The sequence below is a fragment of the Danio rerio genome, chromosome 1 (genome assembly GCF_052040795.2).
Source record: "Danio rerio strain M-AB ecotype USA chromosome 1, GRCz13ab, whole genome shotgun sequence".
Lineage (NCBI taxonomy): Eukaryota > Metazoa > Chordata > Actinopteri > Cypriniformes > Danionidae > Danio > Danio rerio.
Genome location: NC_141021.1, coordinates 25,725,781 through 25,745,327, shown reverse-complemented (window position 1 = coordinate 25,745,327; position 19,547 = coordinate 25,725,781). Strand labels below are relative to the sequence as shown.

Below are 19,547 nucleotides of genomic sequence, written 5' to 3'. Positions count from 1 at the left end.
AAAGGAACAGAATAAAATGGAAAAAAAGGTCACATTAACCGTTCACCAGGAGTTTATCAGTATTGGAAGAAACACTAGCTCTTCAAATAGCTATAATATAAGGAAGTGTTTATGATTATTACTTATTATTACTACATAAAAACTTTATAATGTTGCCTAATATCAGCTACTTTATCAATTAAGCATAAATAGCAGCAAATTACATTTATTTAGAGGGGGAAACGTGTAAAATAGAAGCTCTCCCTCTTTGAATTTAGTGTGAATAGAATCTGTCGTTTATTGTGTAGTATCTTTAACTATTTGCACAGTGACCCTGACAAAAGAAACCCCATTTTGCATGTTTGTTGGAAAGTATTTCAGAATTAGAAATGATAAAAATGATTAGCATCTGTGCAATTACCAAATATCTTCTTTTCCAGAGCAAGCCTAATATATATGCACCAGCATTCAGAAATGAGTGGAAAAACAAACCATCTCCCGAGACTGTCAGGTTAGTCATTCTCAGAAGATTTGATTGTGAAAGCTTGAACGCGTGTTAAATTAACAATATTTTTTTTAAATCAGTTTTATTGGACATGCAGACAATCTTATTAACTTTATAGTCATTCAGTCAAATCTGATGTCTGTGTGTGTATTTTCCTCAGAGGCCCTCGGTGTGTTGCCAGGTTTGACTTTGAGGGAGAGCAGGGTGATGAGCTCTCGTTCTTTGAAGATGATGTTATTCAGCTCAAGGAATATTTAGGAGAGGAATGGGCTCGTGGAGAAGTCAATGGTCACGTCGGCATTTTCCCTCTCAACTTTGTGGAAGTGATTGAGGATCTCCCTTCAGTCCCAGTGCAGAAATCTGCTCCCAATAAAATTGCATTGCCTGGTAAGAGCCTCAAGCTATTTTTCACAATACACATTTTATTTGATTACCAAATACTGCTCATTTAAATGACTTATTTGAAATGGCTGTTAAATCAAGACTCAAGAGCCAAATAAAGAAGAAAACAATTATCAGAGCAGAGCAAAAGTTCGCCATTTCCTTATTAATGCAGTGGAGGGGCACTTTAAAATGTACTAACAACATTAAAAATGACTAAAGAAGGCTGTTAATCCTCAACATTGAATTTACATTCATAATTTGTCTAACATTAATGACATGCTTCCTATTTACAATTTTTTACAAAAAAAAGGATTTTTGTCTGGGCGGACCAGCCTTCAGTCTGAGTAGGCCGGAGCCACCCTGACCCTTATGTAGCCTCACCTTTACATAAGCATTTGACTGTCATTATTAATCAATGGTTTATTGAGTCATTGAGTCACCCTGTTCATAAGATAATGCTGAACTATTTATAAACGAAACACAACAATTAGACATGCAGCAAAGAGACCAAATATACCATATTGTGCCTAAATATATTTTACTTGCATTTCACCCAAAAATTATGTTATTAATTTTTCCCCCTCATATTGTTTCAATCACCTGGGAGCTTTGATCATTTTCAGAGCACAAATTTAGTTATTTTAGATGAAATTGAAGAGCTCTCTCATCCTCCATAGACAGCAATAGTCCCGAAACATTTAGGGCTATATTTTAACGATCTAGGCGCAAAGTCTAAAGCACATGGCACAAAAGCATTAAGGTTATTTCCGAATCCACTTTTGCTAATTTAAAGATGGAAAAATACGTTCTGCACCTCTTTACCTTCTCTTTTACTCTTTACACTCTTACTTTCCTGGATAAGGAAACAGTGTTGTATGCACTCCACTGAAGACATCCATTAGCCTACATATTTCATTTGTTTAGCACAAAGATTTGTTTCAAAACTATTTCTAAATTCAGTTCTAATTTCCAGCAAATTAACAAATGAACAATAATAACGAAGTGTGCTCAAACAATTGAGTTATATCCAAACACACGTCCTATCATATGCCTTATATGATGATGCAGACGACAAATCTAAAACTTGTTTTTATTAAAGAAAATATAAATCTGCATATAAATAATAATAACATTATACAAATGCAAATTGTCATGAATAAACTGAAAAAGCCTGGACCTTAGACCAGTTTTTAGCTGGTCAACGGCGCGGTATATTTCTGTTCTTCAAAATAGCAACACACCAACAATGCGCCTCAACGCAAAGTGGCTCAAATGTATAGGCTATTTAAACAACATAGCACAAAACGGGAAAATTAGGGTTGCACTGGTCTGAAAACAGCAACAAATCGCGACCCACACATTTTGCGCCTTATTCCACCTGGTGTATGGAATAATGCAACCAAAAGCATTCCATGTGAACTCCTGAAATTTTCATTTTGCCTCTGCAGTTTCAGAAAGCATGCATCATGTTCAGTTTCCAACTTGTAGATGTCTAATCTTCGCTCAGCATCAACAACAAGTTGTATTGCAGCATCAGCATCAGTGACTCAGTGAGTGGGCTACTCTCCCTATGGCAGGAATGTGAGGAATTTGCCCTTCTGTTTGTGTTTCATTAAGGCCCGGGTGAAACTTCTTCACACTGTAGTGAACAGGGAGATTGTTTTCTCGTGGATAGATGAGATGATTCTCTTAACAGCAGCTCCTGGAGCAAATTAACAGTTTTTACATCCCCAATAATAAAGTGCAATTCATTCACAAACTGCATTCGTATGCAGGCACTCAATCGAGATCAGGAATCAGTCAAGTTCACAAAGCAAACAAAGAAATTGGTTGAAACACTCTAGAATATTTATAACTTAAGGAAGAGTGCAGTATTTTGGCACAGAGTTGTTTTATAATAGATTTTACAGTTACATTCATTTACAGTAGGTTGTGTTTTATTTTTCAGGAATGGCCAGCTCATCCACACAATCATCATACAGAGCCAATGAGGTACCTATCTTACCATCTGAACTCATTTATGATTTCCTGTACTAGCGGAACAGCATTTTATTAAAACTAAATCTTTACTCATCAACAAGTAGTTCCAAACATAAAATTTTTTATTTATTTTTTTTTTCAGATAAATAAACAAAAAAAGGTATTTTGAAAAGCAAAAAGCAGATAACCACTGACATCCATAGATGGAAAAACAAATATGTGACCTTCTTGTATTTGTATTGCATGGGCATATTCGTGGAAATCCAAAATTATAGTTTTTTTTTTCTTTATTTATTCACATTTTAGAGAATGCATACATCTTTTTTTTTTTTTTTTTTTTTTTTAAACTGACAATTTTGACTGATTTTGTTGTTCAGAGTCATATTATGGTAGTCAAAGGTTACCACTTTTCAAAATATCTTCTTTTGTGTTCAACAGAAGAAAGTAATTCAAACAGGTTAGGAACAAGTGAAATGTGTGTAAAAGATAAAAATAAAAATAAATTTTTTTGGTGATCTCTTTAAAAAAAGTTAACATGTTTTATATGTATGTTTTATATATGTGTGTATATATATATATATATATATATATATGTATGTATGTATGTATGTATGTATGTATGTATGTATGTATGTATGTATGTATGTATGTATGTATGTATGTATGTATGTATGTGTGTGTGTGTGTATATATATATATATATATATATATATATATATATATATATATATATATATATATATATATATATATATATACATACACATACATACATATATATATATATATATATATATATATATATATATATATATGTATATATATATATATATGTATGTATGTGTGTGTGTGTGTATATATATATATATATATATATATATATATATATATATATATATATATATATATATATATATATATGTATATGTGTGTGTGTGTGTGTGTGTGTGTGTGTGTGTGTGTATATATGTATGTATGTATGTATGTATGTATGTATGTATGTATGTATGTATGTATGTATGTATGTATGTATATATACACACATAATGTCCCATTGAAGTAGCAATTAAACAAAATGCTTACTCATCCTGACACTTTGCAACTTTATTCTGTGAAACACAAAAGGCAGAAGACGTATAGAAGGAAGATTCTAGTCTTCTGTAAATTGGGATCATATAAATGGCAAAAGCAACCTGATCATTTTTGACCATACATTTCATTTACTAAAGCAATCCTGCATTCACTTCACTTCATTTCATGATAGGAAGTAAATTTGTGATTTTTAACAAACCACTTGTTTTACCTTCCATAGTTAGAAGTTTCTATAAGTTTGTGACTTCCAATAAAAAAGTATGCATAGTAAAAAATAATGTGGACAATATTATCAAATTCATATTAATATTTAATGATTATTGATTTAAAGACAAAATGATTTGCCGTTCGGTGATATTTTTAATAAAATATTTCCCAAGTAATGTTCAACAGATAATTCTATGTTTTTCCTATATTTTTTCCTACATGAAAAAATCTTAAAGGGCACCAATGATGGAAACATCTTTTGTAAGCTGTTTGGATAGAACTGTGTGTAGATATAGTGTGTCCACAGTTATATTGGAGTGATGGAATCACAATAAGTCTCTCTTTTTTTCCCGAGGTTAAATATAGGATCCAAATTCCTCCCATTTTGCCCTTTAATTTGTTAACTTTGACTGGAATAAAGCATTTTTTATTTCATCATAATTTAAGGTTAATATTAATAGGCCCTTAATAGAAATTTTATTATTAACTTAGAAATTATTTTGATTGACTCAAGAACAAACCAGTGTTCTTCAATGAGTTGCCTAGCTAAACTAAGCAGCCTAATTAATCCCTTAAATTGCACATAGATGATTACTAAAGAGGTGGCATGGTGTCTCAGTTGTCACCGCACTGCAAGAAGGTCGCTGGATTGAATCCCAGGTGGACCAGTTGGCATTTTTGTGTGGAGTTTGGATGTTCTCCATATGTTTGTATGGTGCTCCTGTTTACCCCATAGTCCAAACACATGAGGTGTGTGAATTGGATGAAATGAAATTGGACATTTTCTTTCAGAAATATTGAGATATATTGAACTTTGACCAACAGTAAACCGGACTTTGCATGTTGCAGTGCTTTCCGTGTCCAGTGCGAAAGCCTCTACACTCGGTGCAGCTGGAGGGAGAGTTAAACCAATGCGCTGAACTCTACAGTGCAGTGCAGCACAGCATAAACTTTTTTTTCAGCTTTTACTTTCACCCATTTTTTATCCTTCAGGTGAAAAATCCAAAGTACATTTCGGCAGTAAAGATATACATTCGGTTATTGCTTTCACTACACTACTAGCAAGACATTAGATATTATTCAAGTGGAAAAGAGTAGACCCCCCAACACATGCTGGCTGGATAAATGAAGTAATGTTGTATGAGTGTGAGAATATAAACAAATTAGAGCATATATGGGTAAGCATATATGGATGTTTCCCAGTACTGGATTGCAGCTGAAAGGACATAAAACATGCTGGAATATTTGGTGGTTCATTCCGCTGTGGCAACCCCTGATAACTAAGGCACTGAGCTGAAAGAAAATGAATGAATGCTTTTATCTTAAAATTTCACTAATTATTTTGTAAGTACTTTCATCAAGCTAAAGTCAAAACAAAAGTAATTTATAATTAGAACTTTATCATTTAGACTCTTCCCTAAAAACTTGTGTGTTATATATTTTAAAAAGAATTCAAATTTCAATACAGAGCTAATTATTTTGCCCTCAGCTAATGTTATAAGTCTCTTGAAGTAAGGGAACTGTGTATGCAGGTAAAGAAGAATGTTCTTTTTGTTGTTTATCTACAGGCTGAAAGCAATGGTGCAGAATGGGCTGTGGCACTTTATGACTTCACAGCAGAGACCGAGGAGGATCTACCCTTCCAGCAGGGAGACAGAATCCTGGTCACAGCTCATGTAGATGATGAATGGTGGAGCGGAAGAATCAATGGCAGAGAGGGCTTCTTCCCTAAAGCGTTTGTGGAGAGTGTAGCAGGTGAGATTATAAAGTGACTGCGCCCTCTAGTGGACAGTCGCAGGAAATAAATCTCAGAACCTGCGCTTTTCATTTTTAGTGAATTTAAATATCTTTCTTGTTTTTTGTTTATTTACAGATGGAAGGAAGTGGTAACAGTTATTAATCAAAGGCATCTTCAGAAGCAGTGTTTTTTTCTTCTTTAAAGTGTATTTACAGGTTATTTTATTTGTATGTTTGTTGAATGTATTTATAAATGTGAACTCCAAATTCTATTGCATTCTAAAAATATATATTCATGAACTGTTTTTGGCATTACTTATTTGTCTGAAATGTGCTGTTTTTCCATTTACTTTAATTTACTGTATTGAAGGGGACCTCTTATGCAAAAATCAATTTTATAATCCCAGATGTGTTGCAACAGTGTGTAAATATAGACATCCTCTAATGGTAAAATTGTGTCGGATTTTTTATAATCACAATTTATAAAAGTCTTTAGTAACCATTTGATTGACATTCTCCCTTTATACACTGTAAAAAATTGCTGGGTTCCACACAATTCCTTCACCTTTTCCCAACTCAAAACGATTAAGTTGACAATCATTTTGCCCCACCCATTGGTGACAATCTCACTCTCATTAGCTTAGACAGCCCTGAAAACCCTGAAAAGCAGCCGTCTACAGTTAGTTTTCACACTGTACCTGCAGAAGATAATGTCAGCGACTAAGAGACTAATATGGTTATTTTCAGGCCAATTAATATGAGTTATTTAAAATTTGTATAACTTCCAGCACATGACAGCCATAGTCTTGTTTTGAGGTGAACTAGTTTTTTTTTTTTTTTTTTTTTTTTACAATAGCTGCAGTTTTTTCAATACATTTAACAAGTTTCCTAAACTCTTAACGCAGCAACACACCTAAACACACAATTGGCAAAACGGTTAACTTCATACTCAAAATCACACATTGTGAACTAAACCTCTAAACTAATGTTCAAAATACAATAATGAACCAACACACTACACCATGTCTAACAAAACACTGCAATCATGTTTCAAAATGAAATAATTGTTCAAAACACTAACACATGTTCTCTTCCAACAGAAACATTGTCAATCAGAACACACTGACAATAAAAACACTATCATCAGCTGACATTGCATTATTTTATGTGTCAGCTCTGCCCTTATACTTGATGCCTCACCATTTTAGTTTTGCTGGGTTTAGTAAATGCAGGCATTTTCTTTCTTTTGCTGTAGAAATTCAATACAAAAAAATGAATGACCATCTCAGAGTAGCTTTATAAAATGTAGTTCATGTTAAAAAATAAAATAAAGACACATAATTGCTGCAGTATTTGCAAAAGGACATTACTGCAAGATATACACACCGAAAAAGCACCGCAGTTATAATAAAAAAACAAAAAACAAAGGAATCTTCCATTCTGCCCGATCTTCTGCATTTGCCCGGCTTCTTTTCTGGCCTGGTACGGTATCTGTGGCCCTTTGGCCTATTTGTTTCTCCCAGGGCGACATCTTTTCACCAAGTTGAAGTCAGCCTCGTCAACAAATAATTTCATGTGGGACTTGATTGGCCTCCAATTCCATGACTCTCTAATAGTAATTAGACACACTGTAGATATGCAGTACAGTACAGCATTTACACTATGTACTTATAAACTCCAGGTTTAAAGAGTAGTTTACTGCAAAACACACTGCGTATAGTACAGTAATGACTGTATTGCATAACCTTACCTGGACGTATTGGTGACGGAGTTCTATGATGCGCTCACTGTTCCTTTCAAAAACAAGAGCCTCAAGAGTCCTCTTTTAAAGCATATGATCATGTGATTGGAAAAACCTTAACATATGACTGGGCTTTCTAGATGGGAATCAGCTGTGATACACTTATATGGGCGAGGCAGTGGTGCAGTAGATAGTGCTGTCGCCTCACATCAAGAAGGTCGCTGGTTCGAACCTCAGCTCAGTTGGCGTTTCTGTGTGGAGTTTGCATGTCCTCCCTGCCTTCGCGTGGGTTTTCTCCGGGTGCTCCTGTTTTCCCCATAGTCGAAAGACATGCGGTACAGGTGAATTGGGTAGGCCAAATTGTCCGTAGTGTATGTGTGTGGATGTTCCCCAGAGATAGGTTGCGGCTGGAAGGGGATCCGCTGCATAAAAATGTGCTGGATAAGTTGGTGGTTCATTCCGCTGTAGCGACCCTGGATTACAGTTTTTTAGGATTGCTTACACACTAAAATTAAAAGTAGTACACTATTAGCAAAATATTACACACAAGTATCAAAACATCAGCCCATATTTGCACAACTTTAAGCACATTGTCAACTTAACACTTGTTGCAAAACTCTACACACAGTGATTTTCAAAACACTAAACACACTTAACATACATTACACACTAAAATCTATCATGAAGTCACTTCCTTGCAATACCAAAGCACTGACTGTTAAATTACTGCACCGTCCAACCAATTGGTTCAACACAGTCATCAGGTGTGCAAACACTTGTTTGATTTATTGTAGACACATCAATCAGGTGTTTAAGCACTATAAAATGCCAGTTTCAATGAAAACCATCAGGTCTCAATATCAATACTGTCACACACCATAAAAAATAATAATAATAAATATATATATATATATATATATATATATATATATATATATATATATATATATATATATATATTCAAATGAAGCAAATTTATGGAGTGCCTTTCGAGCACAATTTCGAAAAGGTGAAAAGATTGTGGCATGATTATGCAGAGGTGTGTATTCACTTTAGCAGTGTGATCTGGCATTCTGTCTCATTACAGTATCTTTTACTGTACTGTAATACTAGATCTACACTGAACTATACAATTTTGCCTGACACTGTTCTTCAGGTAGTTTTACGAATGGATGGAGAGGAGATCTAGCATGAGTTTGCTTACGTAGATGATGGTGTGTTCAACCTGACAAGAACACGGAGTAGAAGAAACATCATTGGCCACAGGGCTATAGTCAATGTCCCAGGGCAACATGGGGGAAATATACAGTAACACTCTGTGCAGCCATTACAAGGAATGGGATCCTCCACTGCCATGCCCATATAGGCCCTTATAACACAGCACATATACTTACATTCTTGGACCAATTGCACAACATAACAGCAGCAAATGAAATCGATCATACGCAATACATTGTTGTCTGGGACATGGTGTCTTTCCACCATTCTGCTCTGGTTCAGAACTGGTTTCAGCAACATCCACATTTTACCGTCCTACATGTATATCTTCCACCATACTCTCATTCCTCATCCTTATTGAAGAGTTTTTCTCAGCATGGTGGTGGAAAGTATATGATCTTCGTCTCCAAGCTGAGGTACCCCTCAACCAAGCCATGGAGGAGGCCTGTGACCAGATGGAGGTAGCAGCAATACAAGATTGTACATTCAAGACACTTCTTTCCAAGGTGTCTTGCTAAGGACAACATTGCAATTGATAATTCTCATGCCAGATCCAGCTAGGCGAAGAGACAATGTCTAACTTACAGTTCAATACGTAAAGTGACATGTTACAGTACTTTGAATCTTCATGCCAACATGTTGGACATGTTGAGGAATAGATGAGTTTCTTCAAGGTGCAACATTGTTCTTGAGTAGTGTTTCGTGAATTTACTTTATATTTGTACTTTGTTGATGGTAGCCTACTCTAATCATAAGGAAGCAGAAATGCTAAAAGTCTTTTAGGTTTATCACAGCAGTGTGTAACTCGTGCAAACAGTGTATAGTAAATATGAAAATGTGTGTTTCTATGGTAAAAAAAGTGTGGTTTTTAAACATAAGTCTATAGTTTTTATAAGAGTGTTTAATTATGCAAAGGATCTGTAATGTTTTGCTAATTGGGTGTGTGGTTGTGCTAATTGTGTGTACTGTTTTGAAAACACAGGCCCTGTTTTGAAAATCGTGCTTAAGCAATCCAAAAAAACTGTAATGACAGAATTGTGTAAAATGTAATTAATAAAAGATAGATAAGCCTACAGAGTTATTTTAGAGTAAATGACAATGGTAGCTGTTTTTGATCTAACAGAAACAAAACTACATAAACGCTGTGAGTTTGCATTAGAATGATCTATTTTCTGTTTGAAGCCTATTTTGAAAACTCACTGAAAAAAAAAATTAATCAAAAATCTAGGAATTATTATTTTCTATCAGTTTGAGGAGGTGCTCAGCTCTGGCAGATTTTAGAGCCCTCCTATAGCTAGACATATTGCACCAGGTAACAGTTAGTGTGCAAGCTGTTACCTTCAGTGGAAGCGGCGCAGATATGGCGAATGGAATCAGTTTAAATTTTTTTACAAAGAGGGGAGGGAAGGAAAAAAAATAAATAAAATAAAAATTCAGTAATAAAAGCTACAATAGAATGAGGACAAAAAAGAAAGATCCAGCAAGATAAGCACTCCCAGTCAACACTAGTCTCATCTACACAGAGTAACCAGAGGCGTTAGTCAATAGACAAACATCTGAGGGAGTTTAAACGGTCTTATCAAAAAAGTCACTTCAATTACACAGTGCTATTTGCAGTTTAAAAATTAGGGAAAAAAAAAGTTCCCAATAAAATTGAACAAAGCATGCGAGTGATGTACGAGCAGGTTAGTAAAGACAGCACAAATAAGTTTAAAAAAAGAGTCTTTATTGGGAGACTGACAGCGGATTAATATGCTAAGGGCTTTTAATAGGGGTAGCCACTGTTCTGCCATTAGCGGTAACAAGCTCCACAAGACTACCTGAAGGTGGTCTGCTTTCTCCAACAGTCCACTTAAAGAACAGCCTAGAATAGAAGAAAATCATCATATCTTTGTGCACACAGACAAACACCAGATGCTCTAAATACGCGTATACTTACTGGGTAACATGATTTAGTGGGGTCCAGGAACTGACATCGGCATTAGGCATGATCCTCCTATTTGTGGGTGTATCCAAAGTTTCCCTAAAATAGTAAATATTAGTCAAACAATGATTCTGGACAAATGAGTTGACTCTGTATATTTGTATTTCTTACGGAAGGATTGCTAGAGCAACAGATCGCGGTGGAAGACCACTGTTTGGCCCACTGAGACTCTGGGTCAGCTGATGTACAGATGCCTTTGCCATTCCAAAACTAACAGATTCTAGAACAATGGGAGAGAGCAAACAAAGTCACATCCAAAAAATAAAATAATCCACTATTAACTAGACAGCAAATTAAACAGTAATGTTGGGAAGAAAAAGTTTAGCGGGATTTGCAGAAAAAAAAAAAAAAAAAAAAAAAAAAAAGACCTTTTTTATTATAAGAAATCAAATTCACTTGGGTAAACTTTAAGAGTTGATGCGTTAAACAATCTCAGTCCTGGAGGTCAGGCGTCCTGCAAAGTTTAGAAAAATCTGCAGGACACCGAACCAACACAATTTGAAAACCCCTGGTCTAGAGGTTTAAATGGACTACTTCTGAAAATGTGCTCATTTTAACCCTGCTGGAGCAATGATCCTAGATTCTGCAGGAATTTAAAAAAAAAAAAAAAAATCCTACTCTGATTAGAAAATGGCCACTTCTAAAAGTTTCAGAATTAGTACGGTGTTGAAATGAAAAAAGCAACTAAAAGAGCTCATAAAAAGAATAATAATAATTTCAGCTAAAGATACCGATTTTCTATGGCAATGATCACAAAACATTTTCCTGGAGGTCCGATGTCCTGCAGATTTCAGCTCCAACCCTAATCAAACACACCTGAAAAAGGTAATCAAGGTCTTACGAAGTACACTTGAAACACCCAGGCAGGTTGGAGATAAACCCTGCAGGGCACCAGACCTCCAGGAACGAGATTGACCACTGTTCAATAGCAATTCAGCAAGAAGTCACATTGGAATAAGGTTCCATCTGCTTTCTTAATGATAGAGATGTTGAGCTTCAAAGTTTTTGCATTCCATACAGCACACCGTATGTGTAAGTCTTACAATTTAAAAGAATTTATTTACATTATGGTTTTTTTTTTTTTTTTTAACAAGTTGTCATTTAATAAGAACGTCAATAACTAAATTGAAAAACACATCAAATTTAACCTTATAATTTGAGGGTGACGAAGTTTTCATAGAACTCTAAAGCACAAAAGTTGTGGAAATTGTCAACAGCTTGTTTCAAAGTTATTAATTTAGTAAAATAGAAGCACTTAAGATTTGGTTTGTCTATACATTCGTATAACAGTTTAAGGGAATACAGGACAAGAGAGGGGGGGGACACCACCTTACACACCTGCTGTTGGCCCCAGTGCTACTTTGGCCCCTGACAATGTGAGCAGCCCACCCTCTCTCAGGTATTTTGTTGCTAGGTGAGTACAAATGGTGGAGGTCCACACATTCTCCTTCCACATCAGATCAGCATACTTGTACAGAGCTGAGGCAAAAATATTAGTTTCATATGGAGTCAAAAATCATGTAACAAAACCACTGTCACATAAGGTCTGAAAATCCTGCAAGACCAGTACTAACAGTTGGCTTTGGCATTGCCCTCTGCTTGACCTCCAGCCACGCAGTAGATGGCATCAACTTTCTCATCACCCAACAGTTTACCAACACCCACTGTTACCTATGAGGGGGCAGAAGAGGTAATAAACAGATACAAGTTACCTGAAACCACATTAATGTGAAAAGCGCTTTAAATTAACTTTGTTTACTGTAGCTCTTTCTTTGCTTCTCCACAGTGGCTTTATAGGCAGTGTTTCCCCAACCCTGTTTGAGGCTCACCAGCTAAACATATTTTGGAGGTCTTTATCAATCTAATCCACTAATTTCAGGTTTTGGGATCGGTTAAATGTTCTGCCGAGTTGATTCAGGAGCATCTGATTAGGAAGAGGTTTAAATCTTGTACTGGTGTACCTTCAGGAACAGGGTTGGGAAACACTTGTACAACGCATTCTTCAAAACTCAATTTAATAATTGCTAAAATAAACCATTCCTTAAATCAGTAAATTCTACTAACTAATTCACTACAATTAATTCATAGGGAGAGTTAATGTACAACATACCTTCACTGTAAAACCTATAAAGTAAAGCTAACTCAAACCACTTGAGTAAACCGCTTGCAAGAAACCACTTAACAAATTTGAGTACTGTTAACTTACTCCATTTAAGTTGAAGTAAGGAGATATAAAACCAAATGACTTTGACAAAATTAATTTTACTCATTTGAGGAGTTTTGAACTGTTAATGTGGTTAACTATACTCGTTTTGTTTGATAAACTTGACTGTTGGGTTTTACAGTGTGGAAATAAAATAAGCATTTATTTGGGGGGGGGGGGGGGGGGGGGGGGCTTTAGGGAGAGATGGTCCTATTCTTTTAGGCAGTGTACCTGTTTGGCTTGATCAGTGAAGGATTCAGTCATCTTTACTTTAACATTTGCACTGGCTTCTTTGTTGACACTATGAGCAATAGAGGCAACCCACTGAGAAAAGGGGAAAAATAAAACATAACATTTGATCATCTTGCCATAACAGCATAAAATAAAATGCAATCAAATGTTTAAGTGAATAACACTGCTTGAAGAAAATAAACTATCAAACGATCATCTGGTGGCACATTGCGAAGCAAACCTATTTCAATGAAGAGGTTCTGAGTTGATGCAACTTACCCAATTTTGGGCTCTGAAATAACGTACACTCTCTAGGCCTAGTGCTCCAGTTCCCCCATAAACAATCACTTTCTTTACTTCGCTGAAGGCCAGACTGGAATTCAGAACCATTACTGAAAAACAAAAACAATCGAAAACTCAAACACACATTAGAACAAAATTTAACCCACGAGAAACCCATTCAGATCTCAATTGTACAGCCAAACATTCAAATCATCTTCAGCTCAATAAGAAACTTCCAGCAGGGCTGTCAAACACAGATCCTGGAGGACCACAGCCCTGAAGAGTTCAGTTCCAGCTCTGCTTTACCACAGCTACCTGCTGGTTTCTATCAAAACTTATAGATGCAATTAGTTTAATTAAGCATGTTTAATTAGTGTTAAAGTAATTTGTGCAGAGCTGGAACTGAGTTTGATGCATGTGACTTACAGGTAAGGAGGACACCAAAAGTAAACATGATTCTGACACAAACTGTCTACAACACTGCAGAAAGAGCTTACTGTTTCATATTTATAGACCGCTGGTGTGAGTGTTAATGAGAGACACCTGTGCGCCACACCTGTGGAGGATTAACAGGAGGAGTGAAGACAGTAAAAGACCAGAGAAGACCATCGGACAGATGTATAAACTACCAGAACATGTAACTGGAACTTCTCTTATTATGCTTTAAATTCAATTAGAACGTGAATACTTGTGAATTGAATGAGAACTTACTGAATGACAGCTTGAATAAATGTATGTTTATTATTTTCTCACCTATTCAAGAACATACTAAATACGTTTTATCCAAGAAAATTACTTTTATATTCACAGATGTTTGGCAGCAGTGTGTGAATATAGACATCCTCTAATGGTAAAATTGTGTTATATTTTTTATAATCACACCTCATAAAAACCTTAAGAAACACTTTGATTAACATTCTCTCTTTGTACACACTAAAAACTTTGCTGGGTTCCACACAATTCCTTCACGTTGTCCAAACACAAAACGATTAATTCTGCAGTCACACTAGAGTTTGAGCATGTGAAATTCTGTCGTACGGCGCAGTGAAAAGAGGTGGGACTAAACAAGATGATTAGACTTTTTTAAAAAAAGCGAGCGATTGGTCATGTTTTGATCCTCAATTGATCTCAGACAGTTAAGTGATGGAATTTCACAGATTGGAGTTCACCAAGCTTGAACTTTGCAATGCAGCGAACTGTGAAACTTGTCGCAGGTGCTTGCGTTTTTGGTCTGACGCATTAGCATGTATATGAATAGAAGTCTATGGGGAGAAAAGTACAGTGTGACTGCAGCTTAAGTTGACAATCATTTTGCCCCACCCATTGGTGACTATCTCACTCTCTTTAGCTTAGACAGCCCTGAGTGAGAAGCAGTAGTCTACAGTTTTTTTTCACACAGTACCTGCCAAAGATAATGTCAGCAACTAGAGGCAATACAAGTGTTGAGTTTTAGGATGCACAAACGAACACCGTAGTCTCCAGTCTACCTTCTTCACAGCCACTTTAGCAACATTGTCAGATATTCTCAAAAATAAGGTTAGTCCTGTTTTGATGCTATTCTAAGCTAATTATCATTCAAGTTCATGATTCCTCATTTTAAGGTGAGATACACTTTAACCTCTGGATTGCTTGATTATTAGAAGTCTTTAGAACGCTATATAAAGAGAGAAATTAATGTCAGCTAAGTTACCATACATGGTTATTTTTAGTCACATTAATATGAATTATTTAAACCAGTGTAGCCATCAGTTTCTTTTGAGGTGAACAATTTGCATTTAGTACCACTAGCTAGATAGGGCTGCTTTTTCTAAATATGTTGTGTGAAATGAATGCAATTCACTATTTTAAACATGAGTAAAATCTTTAGTTTTTATACCAAAGCTCCTAATTAGGAATTATTCAATTTCAGTTTATATACATTTTTTTCACCAGATTCATTTGAAAAATAATTTTCACTAATAATTTTGTCATTAAAAGATAATTAGGCTTTGCAAAGTATTGAGAGTTTATTATAAGGAAATTTAGATTTTTATCACCTCTTTATATGTTGCTTAAAATGGAATAAAATTAAGCTTACATGACTTTCAATTAAACATTTGTTCACAAGATTCAGTTTGTATATATATATCAGATCTAGATCTTATTTGTCAAATACAAATCAGTTTTGCAAGTGATACACATTCATAAATATTTGCACAGCAACAGTTTGCATACAGTAAGTACCTCCCACTTGTTAAGGGTCCAAAAGCATTTGGACAATTAGCTTTTTAAGCTGCTTCATGGACAGGTGTTTGTTACACTATTATCAATAATTTGTCAGATGACAATTTAGAAAAACCACCTATTTCAGATGTTTTTACCAAATATTTTAAAAGTCCTAAGATAAAAGCTTTAAAAAAAAAAAATAAAAAAAATAAAATAAAAAAAAAAGGGATTAAATCAAGCTGGTGAGTGATGTATGAGCAGGTTAGTAAAGACAGTACAAATAAGTTTAAAAGTCTTTATTGGGAGACTGACAGCTGATTAATGTGCTAAGGGCTTTTAATAGGAGTAGCCACTGTTCTGCCATTAGCGGTAAAAAGCTCCACAAGACTGCCTGAAGCTGGTCTGCTTTCTCCAACAGTCCACTTAAAGAACAGCCTAGAATGGGAGAAAAGCATCATAGCTTTGTGCACACAAGTAAAACCAGACACTCTAATACACATACTTACTGAGTTACATGATTTAGTGGTGTCCAGGAACTGACATCAGCATTAGGCATGATCCTCCTATTTGTAGGGGTATCCAAAGTCACTCTAAATAATAAATGAAAACAGTAAATATTAGTCAATGATTCTGGACAAATGCACTCTGTATATTTGCATTCCTTACGGAAGGATTGCTAGAGCAACAGATCGCGGTGGAAGACACTGTTTGGCCCACTGAGACTCTGGGTCAGCTGATGTACAGATGCCTTTGCCATTCCAAAACTAACAGATTCTAGAACAATAGGAGAGAGCAAACAGTCACACAAGAAAATCCTCCAACTTGTATGGTCAAGATTGAGAAAATTAACAGCAATTTTGGGATTCAGTGTAGCGGGATTAGAACAACAATTGAATGGCCTGTGTTTTATTACAAGAAATCAACTTGGCCCATCTTGGATAAGCGGAGTGTTGATGCATTTAACAAATATCAAAAATGGCATAATCTTTATTCATTTGATTAAGTGACTTAGCAAATCCAAGTAGCAGATTCTCGATGGAGGTACTTTTGATCTTTACAGCCATATAAAAAAAAAAAATTAAAAAAAAAAAAAATTGCATATTTATTTTCATAAAATATTAACACAAGTCGTCAAACACTAGAAAATTCAACTTAGCCTAGTGCAGGGGGTTCAATATCAATTCTGGAGGTCAGGTGTCTTAAAGTTCAGCAAAAAGTACACTTTCAGCTGAAGATACTGATGTTCAGTGGTAATTCAGTAAGTTTGCATAGAGCTCAAAAGCACAAATTTGTCAACAGCTGGTTTCAAAGTTGTTAACATTAGTAAAACATTTTAGATTAAAGACTTGGTTTGTCTATACATTCGTATAACATTAAGGAAGGGAGTAAGGAGAGCAAGAGAGGGGGGGAAAAGAAAAAAAAAAAAAAAAAAAAAAAAACACCTTACACACCTGCTGTTGGCCCCAGCGCTACTTTGGCCCCTGACAGTGTGAGCAGCCCGCCCTCTCTCAGGTATTTGGTTGCTAGGTGAGTACAAATGGTGGAGGTCCACACATTCTCTTTCCACATCAGATCAGCATACTTGTACAGAGCTGAGGCAAAAATATTAGTTTCATATGGAGTCAAAAATCATGTAACAAAACCACTGTCACATAAGGTCTGAAAATCCTGCAAGACCAGTACTAACAGTTGGCTTTGGCATTGCCCTCTGCTTGACCTCCAGCCACGCAGTAGATGGCATCAACTTTCTCATCACCCAACAGCTTACCAACACCCACTGTTACCTATGAGGGGGCAGAAGAGGGAATAAACGGATACAAAAGTTACCTGAAACAGCATTAATGTGAAAAGTGCTTTAAAATTAACTTCGTTTACTGTAGCTCTTTGCTTCTCCATGGTGGCTTTTTACACAGCTCTCCCAACTGTTTCTGGAGGCACATCAGCAGAACATATTTTGGAGGTCTTTATTAAATCTAATCAGCCAATTTCACGGTTCGGGATCAGTTAAATGTTCTGCCAAGTTGATTTAGGAGCATCTGATTAGGAAGAGGTTGAAATCTTGTACTAGTGTGCCTTCAGAAACAGGGTTGGGAAACACTTGTACAACGCATGCTTCAAAACTCCATTTAATAATTGCTAAAATAACCCATTCCTTACATCTTTAAAAAAATCAATAAATTATACTAATTCTCACAACAATTCATTCATAGGGAGAACATTAATGTACAGCAAAACTTCTGTAAAACCCAAAATGTAGAGCAAACTCAAACTATTTGTGGAAACCGCTTGCAACAAACCATTTAACAAGTTTGAGTACTGTTAACTTACTTCATTTAAGTTGAAGTAATGATAAAACTCATTACCTTAAAAACCCAAATTGTAAACTCTTAGTAGTAGAATTCAATTGAGTTAACTACTCATTTAATTCGATAAACTTGACTGTTGGGTTTTACAGAGTAGAATTAAAATAAGCATGAAACTTAAGGGGTGGGGGAGAGATAGTCTTATTTTGCAGTGTACCTGTTTGGCTTGCTCAGTGAAGGATTCAGTCATCTTAACTTTAACATTTGCACTGGCTTCTGCGTTGACGCTATGAGCAATAGAGGCAACCCACTGAGAAAAGGGGAAAAATAATAATAATTAAAAGATTGTCATAACAGCGCATAAGAAAATAAAGTTAAATCAATGTTAAACGAGAAATGTATAACACTGCTTACAGTAAATAAACTCAAAATATAAGTGCATCTGGTGGCACACTGCCAAGCAAGCTTATTTCATTGATGGTCTTTCTTCTGAGATAACTCACCCAGTTTTTGGCTCTGAAGTAGCGCACACTCTCTGAACCCAGTGCTCCATTTCCCCCATAAACAATCACTTTCTTTACTTCGCTGAAGGCCAGACTGGAATTCAGAACCATTACTGAAAAACAATTAAAATTTATAACACCTGTGCACCTTAGACAAAGTCACATCAGTTAAAAAAAAAAAACAAATAACCCATGAGAAAACATTTCAGATATCAAATGTGCAGCTAAACATTACATGCATCTCCTTCAGTTTAAGAAACTCTCAGCAGGGTTGTCAAACAGATCCTGGAGGACCACAGCCCTGAAATAGTTAGTTCCAGCTCTGCTTTAACACACTTACCTGCATGTCTCAAACAAATCAAGGACTCAATTAGTGTTGGCATGTTTAATTAGTGTTAAAGTAAATTTGTGCAGAACTGTAACTGAGTTTGAAGCATGTGACTTACAGGTAAGGAGAATGCCAAACGATAACATGATTCTGACACAGATTGTCTTCAACACTGCAGAAAGTGCTTACTGTTTCATATTTATAGACCGCTGGTGTGAGTGTTAATGAGGGACACCTGTGCGGCACACCAGCGGAGGATTAACAGGAGGCGAAATGACAGTGAAAGACCAAAGAAGACCATCGGACAGATGCATAAATGATAACCAGAATATTTAACTGGAACTTCTCTTATGATTCTTCAAATTCAATCAGAATGTGAATACTTGAGAATTAAATGAGAAATCACTGATTGACAGCTTGAATTAATGTATGTTATTATTAAAGTGTGCTCTTTTGATGGTTATCTTAAGAAAACTATTTCAAATGAACTTGAATAAATAAACAAAATATAAACTTTCTTTGTATTGGCTTAACAAACCCTTTGAGGGCAAACAGAATAAAATCTTCAAATTCAAATAGAATGTGAATAGGTGAGAATTGAATGAGAAATCACTGAATGACAGCTTGAATAAACGCGTTTATTATTTTCTCACCCGTTCCAGAAC

General features: G+C 35.6%; 3 protein-coding genes across 12 annotated transcripts in view; 1 reads left to right on the top strand and 2 right to left on the bottom strand.

Annotated features, from left to right (window-relative positions):
• sh3d19 (SH3 domain containing 19) overlaps positions 1-6,386 on the top strand; it is a 52,307-nt gene extending 45,921 nt beyond the window's left edge. For 9 of the 10 annotated variants that reach the window (XM_087235683.1, XM_087235681.1, XM_087235680.1 and 6 more), the window contains exons 16-20: positions 420-490; positions 645-871; positions 2,817-2,860; positions 5,716-5,902; positions 6,021-6,386. In XM_087235683.1, the coding sequence (XP_087091809.1) occupies positions 420-490; positions 645-871; positions 2,817-2,860; positions 5,716-5,902; positions 6,021-6,037 (546 nt within the window). In that variant the 3' untranslated portion in view covers positions 6,038-6,386. 10 annotated transcript variants of the gene reach the window in all.
• Positions 6,387-10,549: 4,163 nt separating this feature from the next.
• Positions 10,550-14,025, bottom strand: qdprb.3 (quinoid dihydropteridine reductase b, tandem duplicate 3). The gene is given in 8 exon segments (NM_001109710.2): positions 10,550-10,707; positions 10,783-10,866; positions 10,939-11,047; positions 12,166-12,306; positions 12,402-12,498; positions 13,262-13,354; positions 13,541-13,653; positions 13,970-14,025. Coding segments are annotated over 8 exon segments (774 nt in total). The 5' UTR covers positions 13,998-14,025; the 3' UTR covers positions 10,550-10,598.
• Positions 14,026-16,029: 2,004 nt separating this feature from the next.
• qdprb.2 (quinoid dihydropteridine reductase b, tandem duplicate 2) lies at positions 16,030-19,056 on the bottom strand. The gene is given in 9 exon segments (XM_087237242.1): positions 16,030-16,183; positions 16,255-16,338; positions 16,415-16,451; positions 16,454-16,522; positions 17,200-17,340; positions 17,436-17,532; positions 18,269-18,361; positions 18,555-18,667; positions 19,001-19,056. Coding segments are annotated over 9 exon segments (771 nt in total). The 5' UTR covers positions 19,029-19,056; the 3' UTR covers positions 16,030-16,074.
• Between the last annotated feature and the right edge of the window lie 491 nt (positions 19,057-19,547).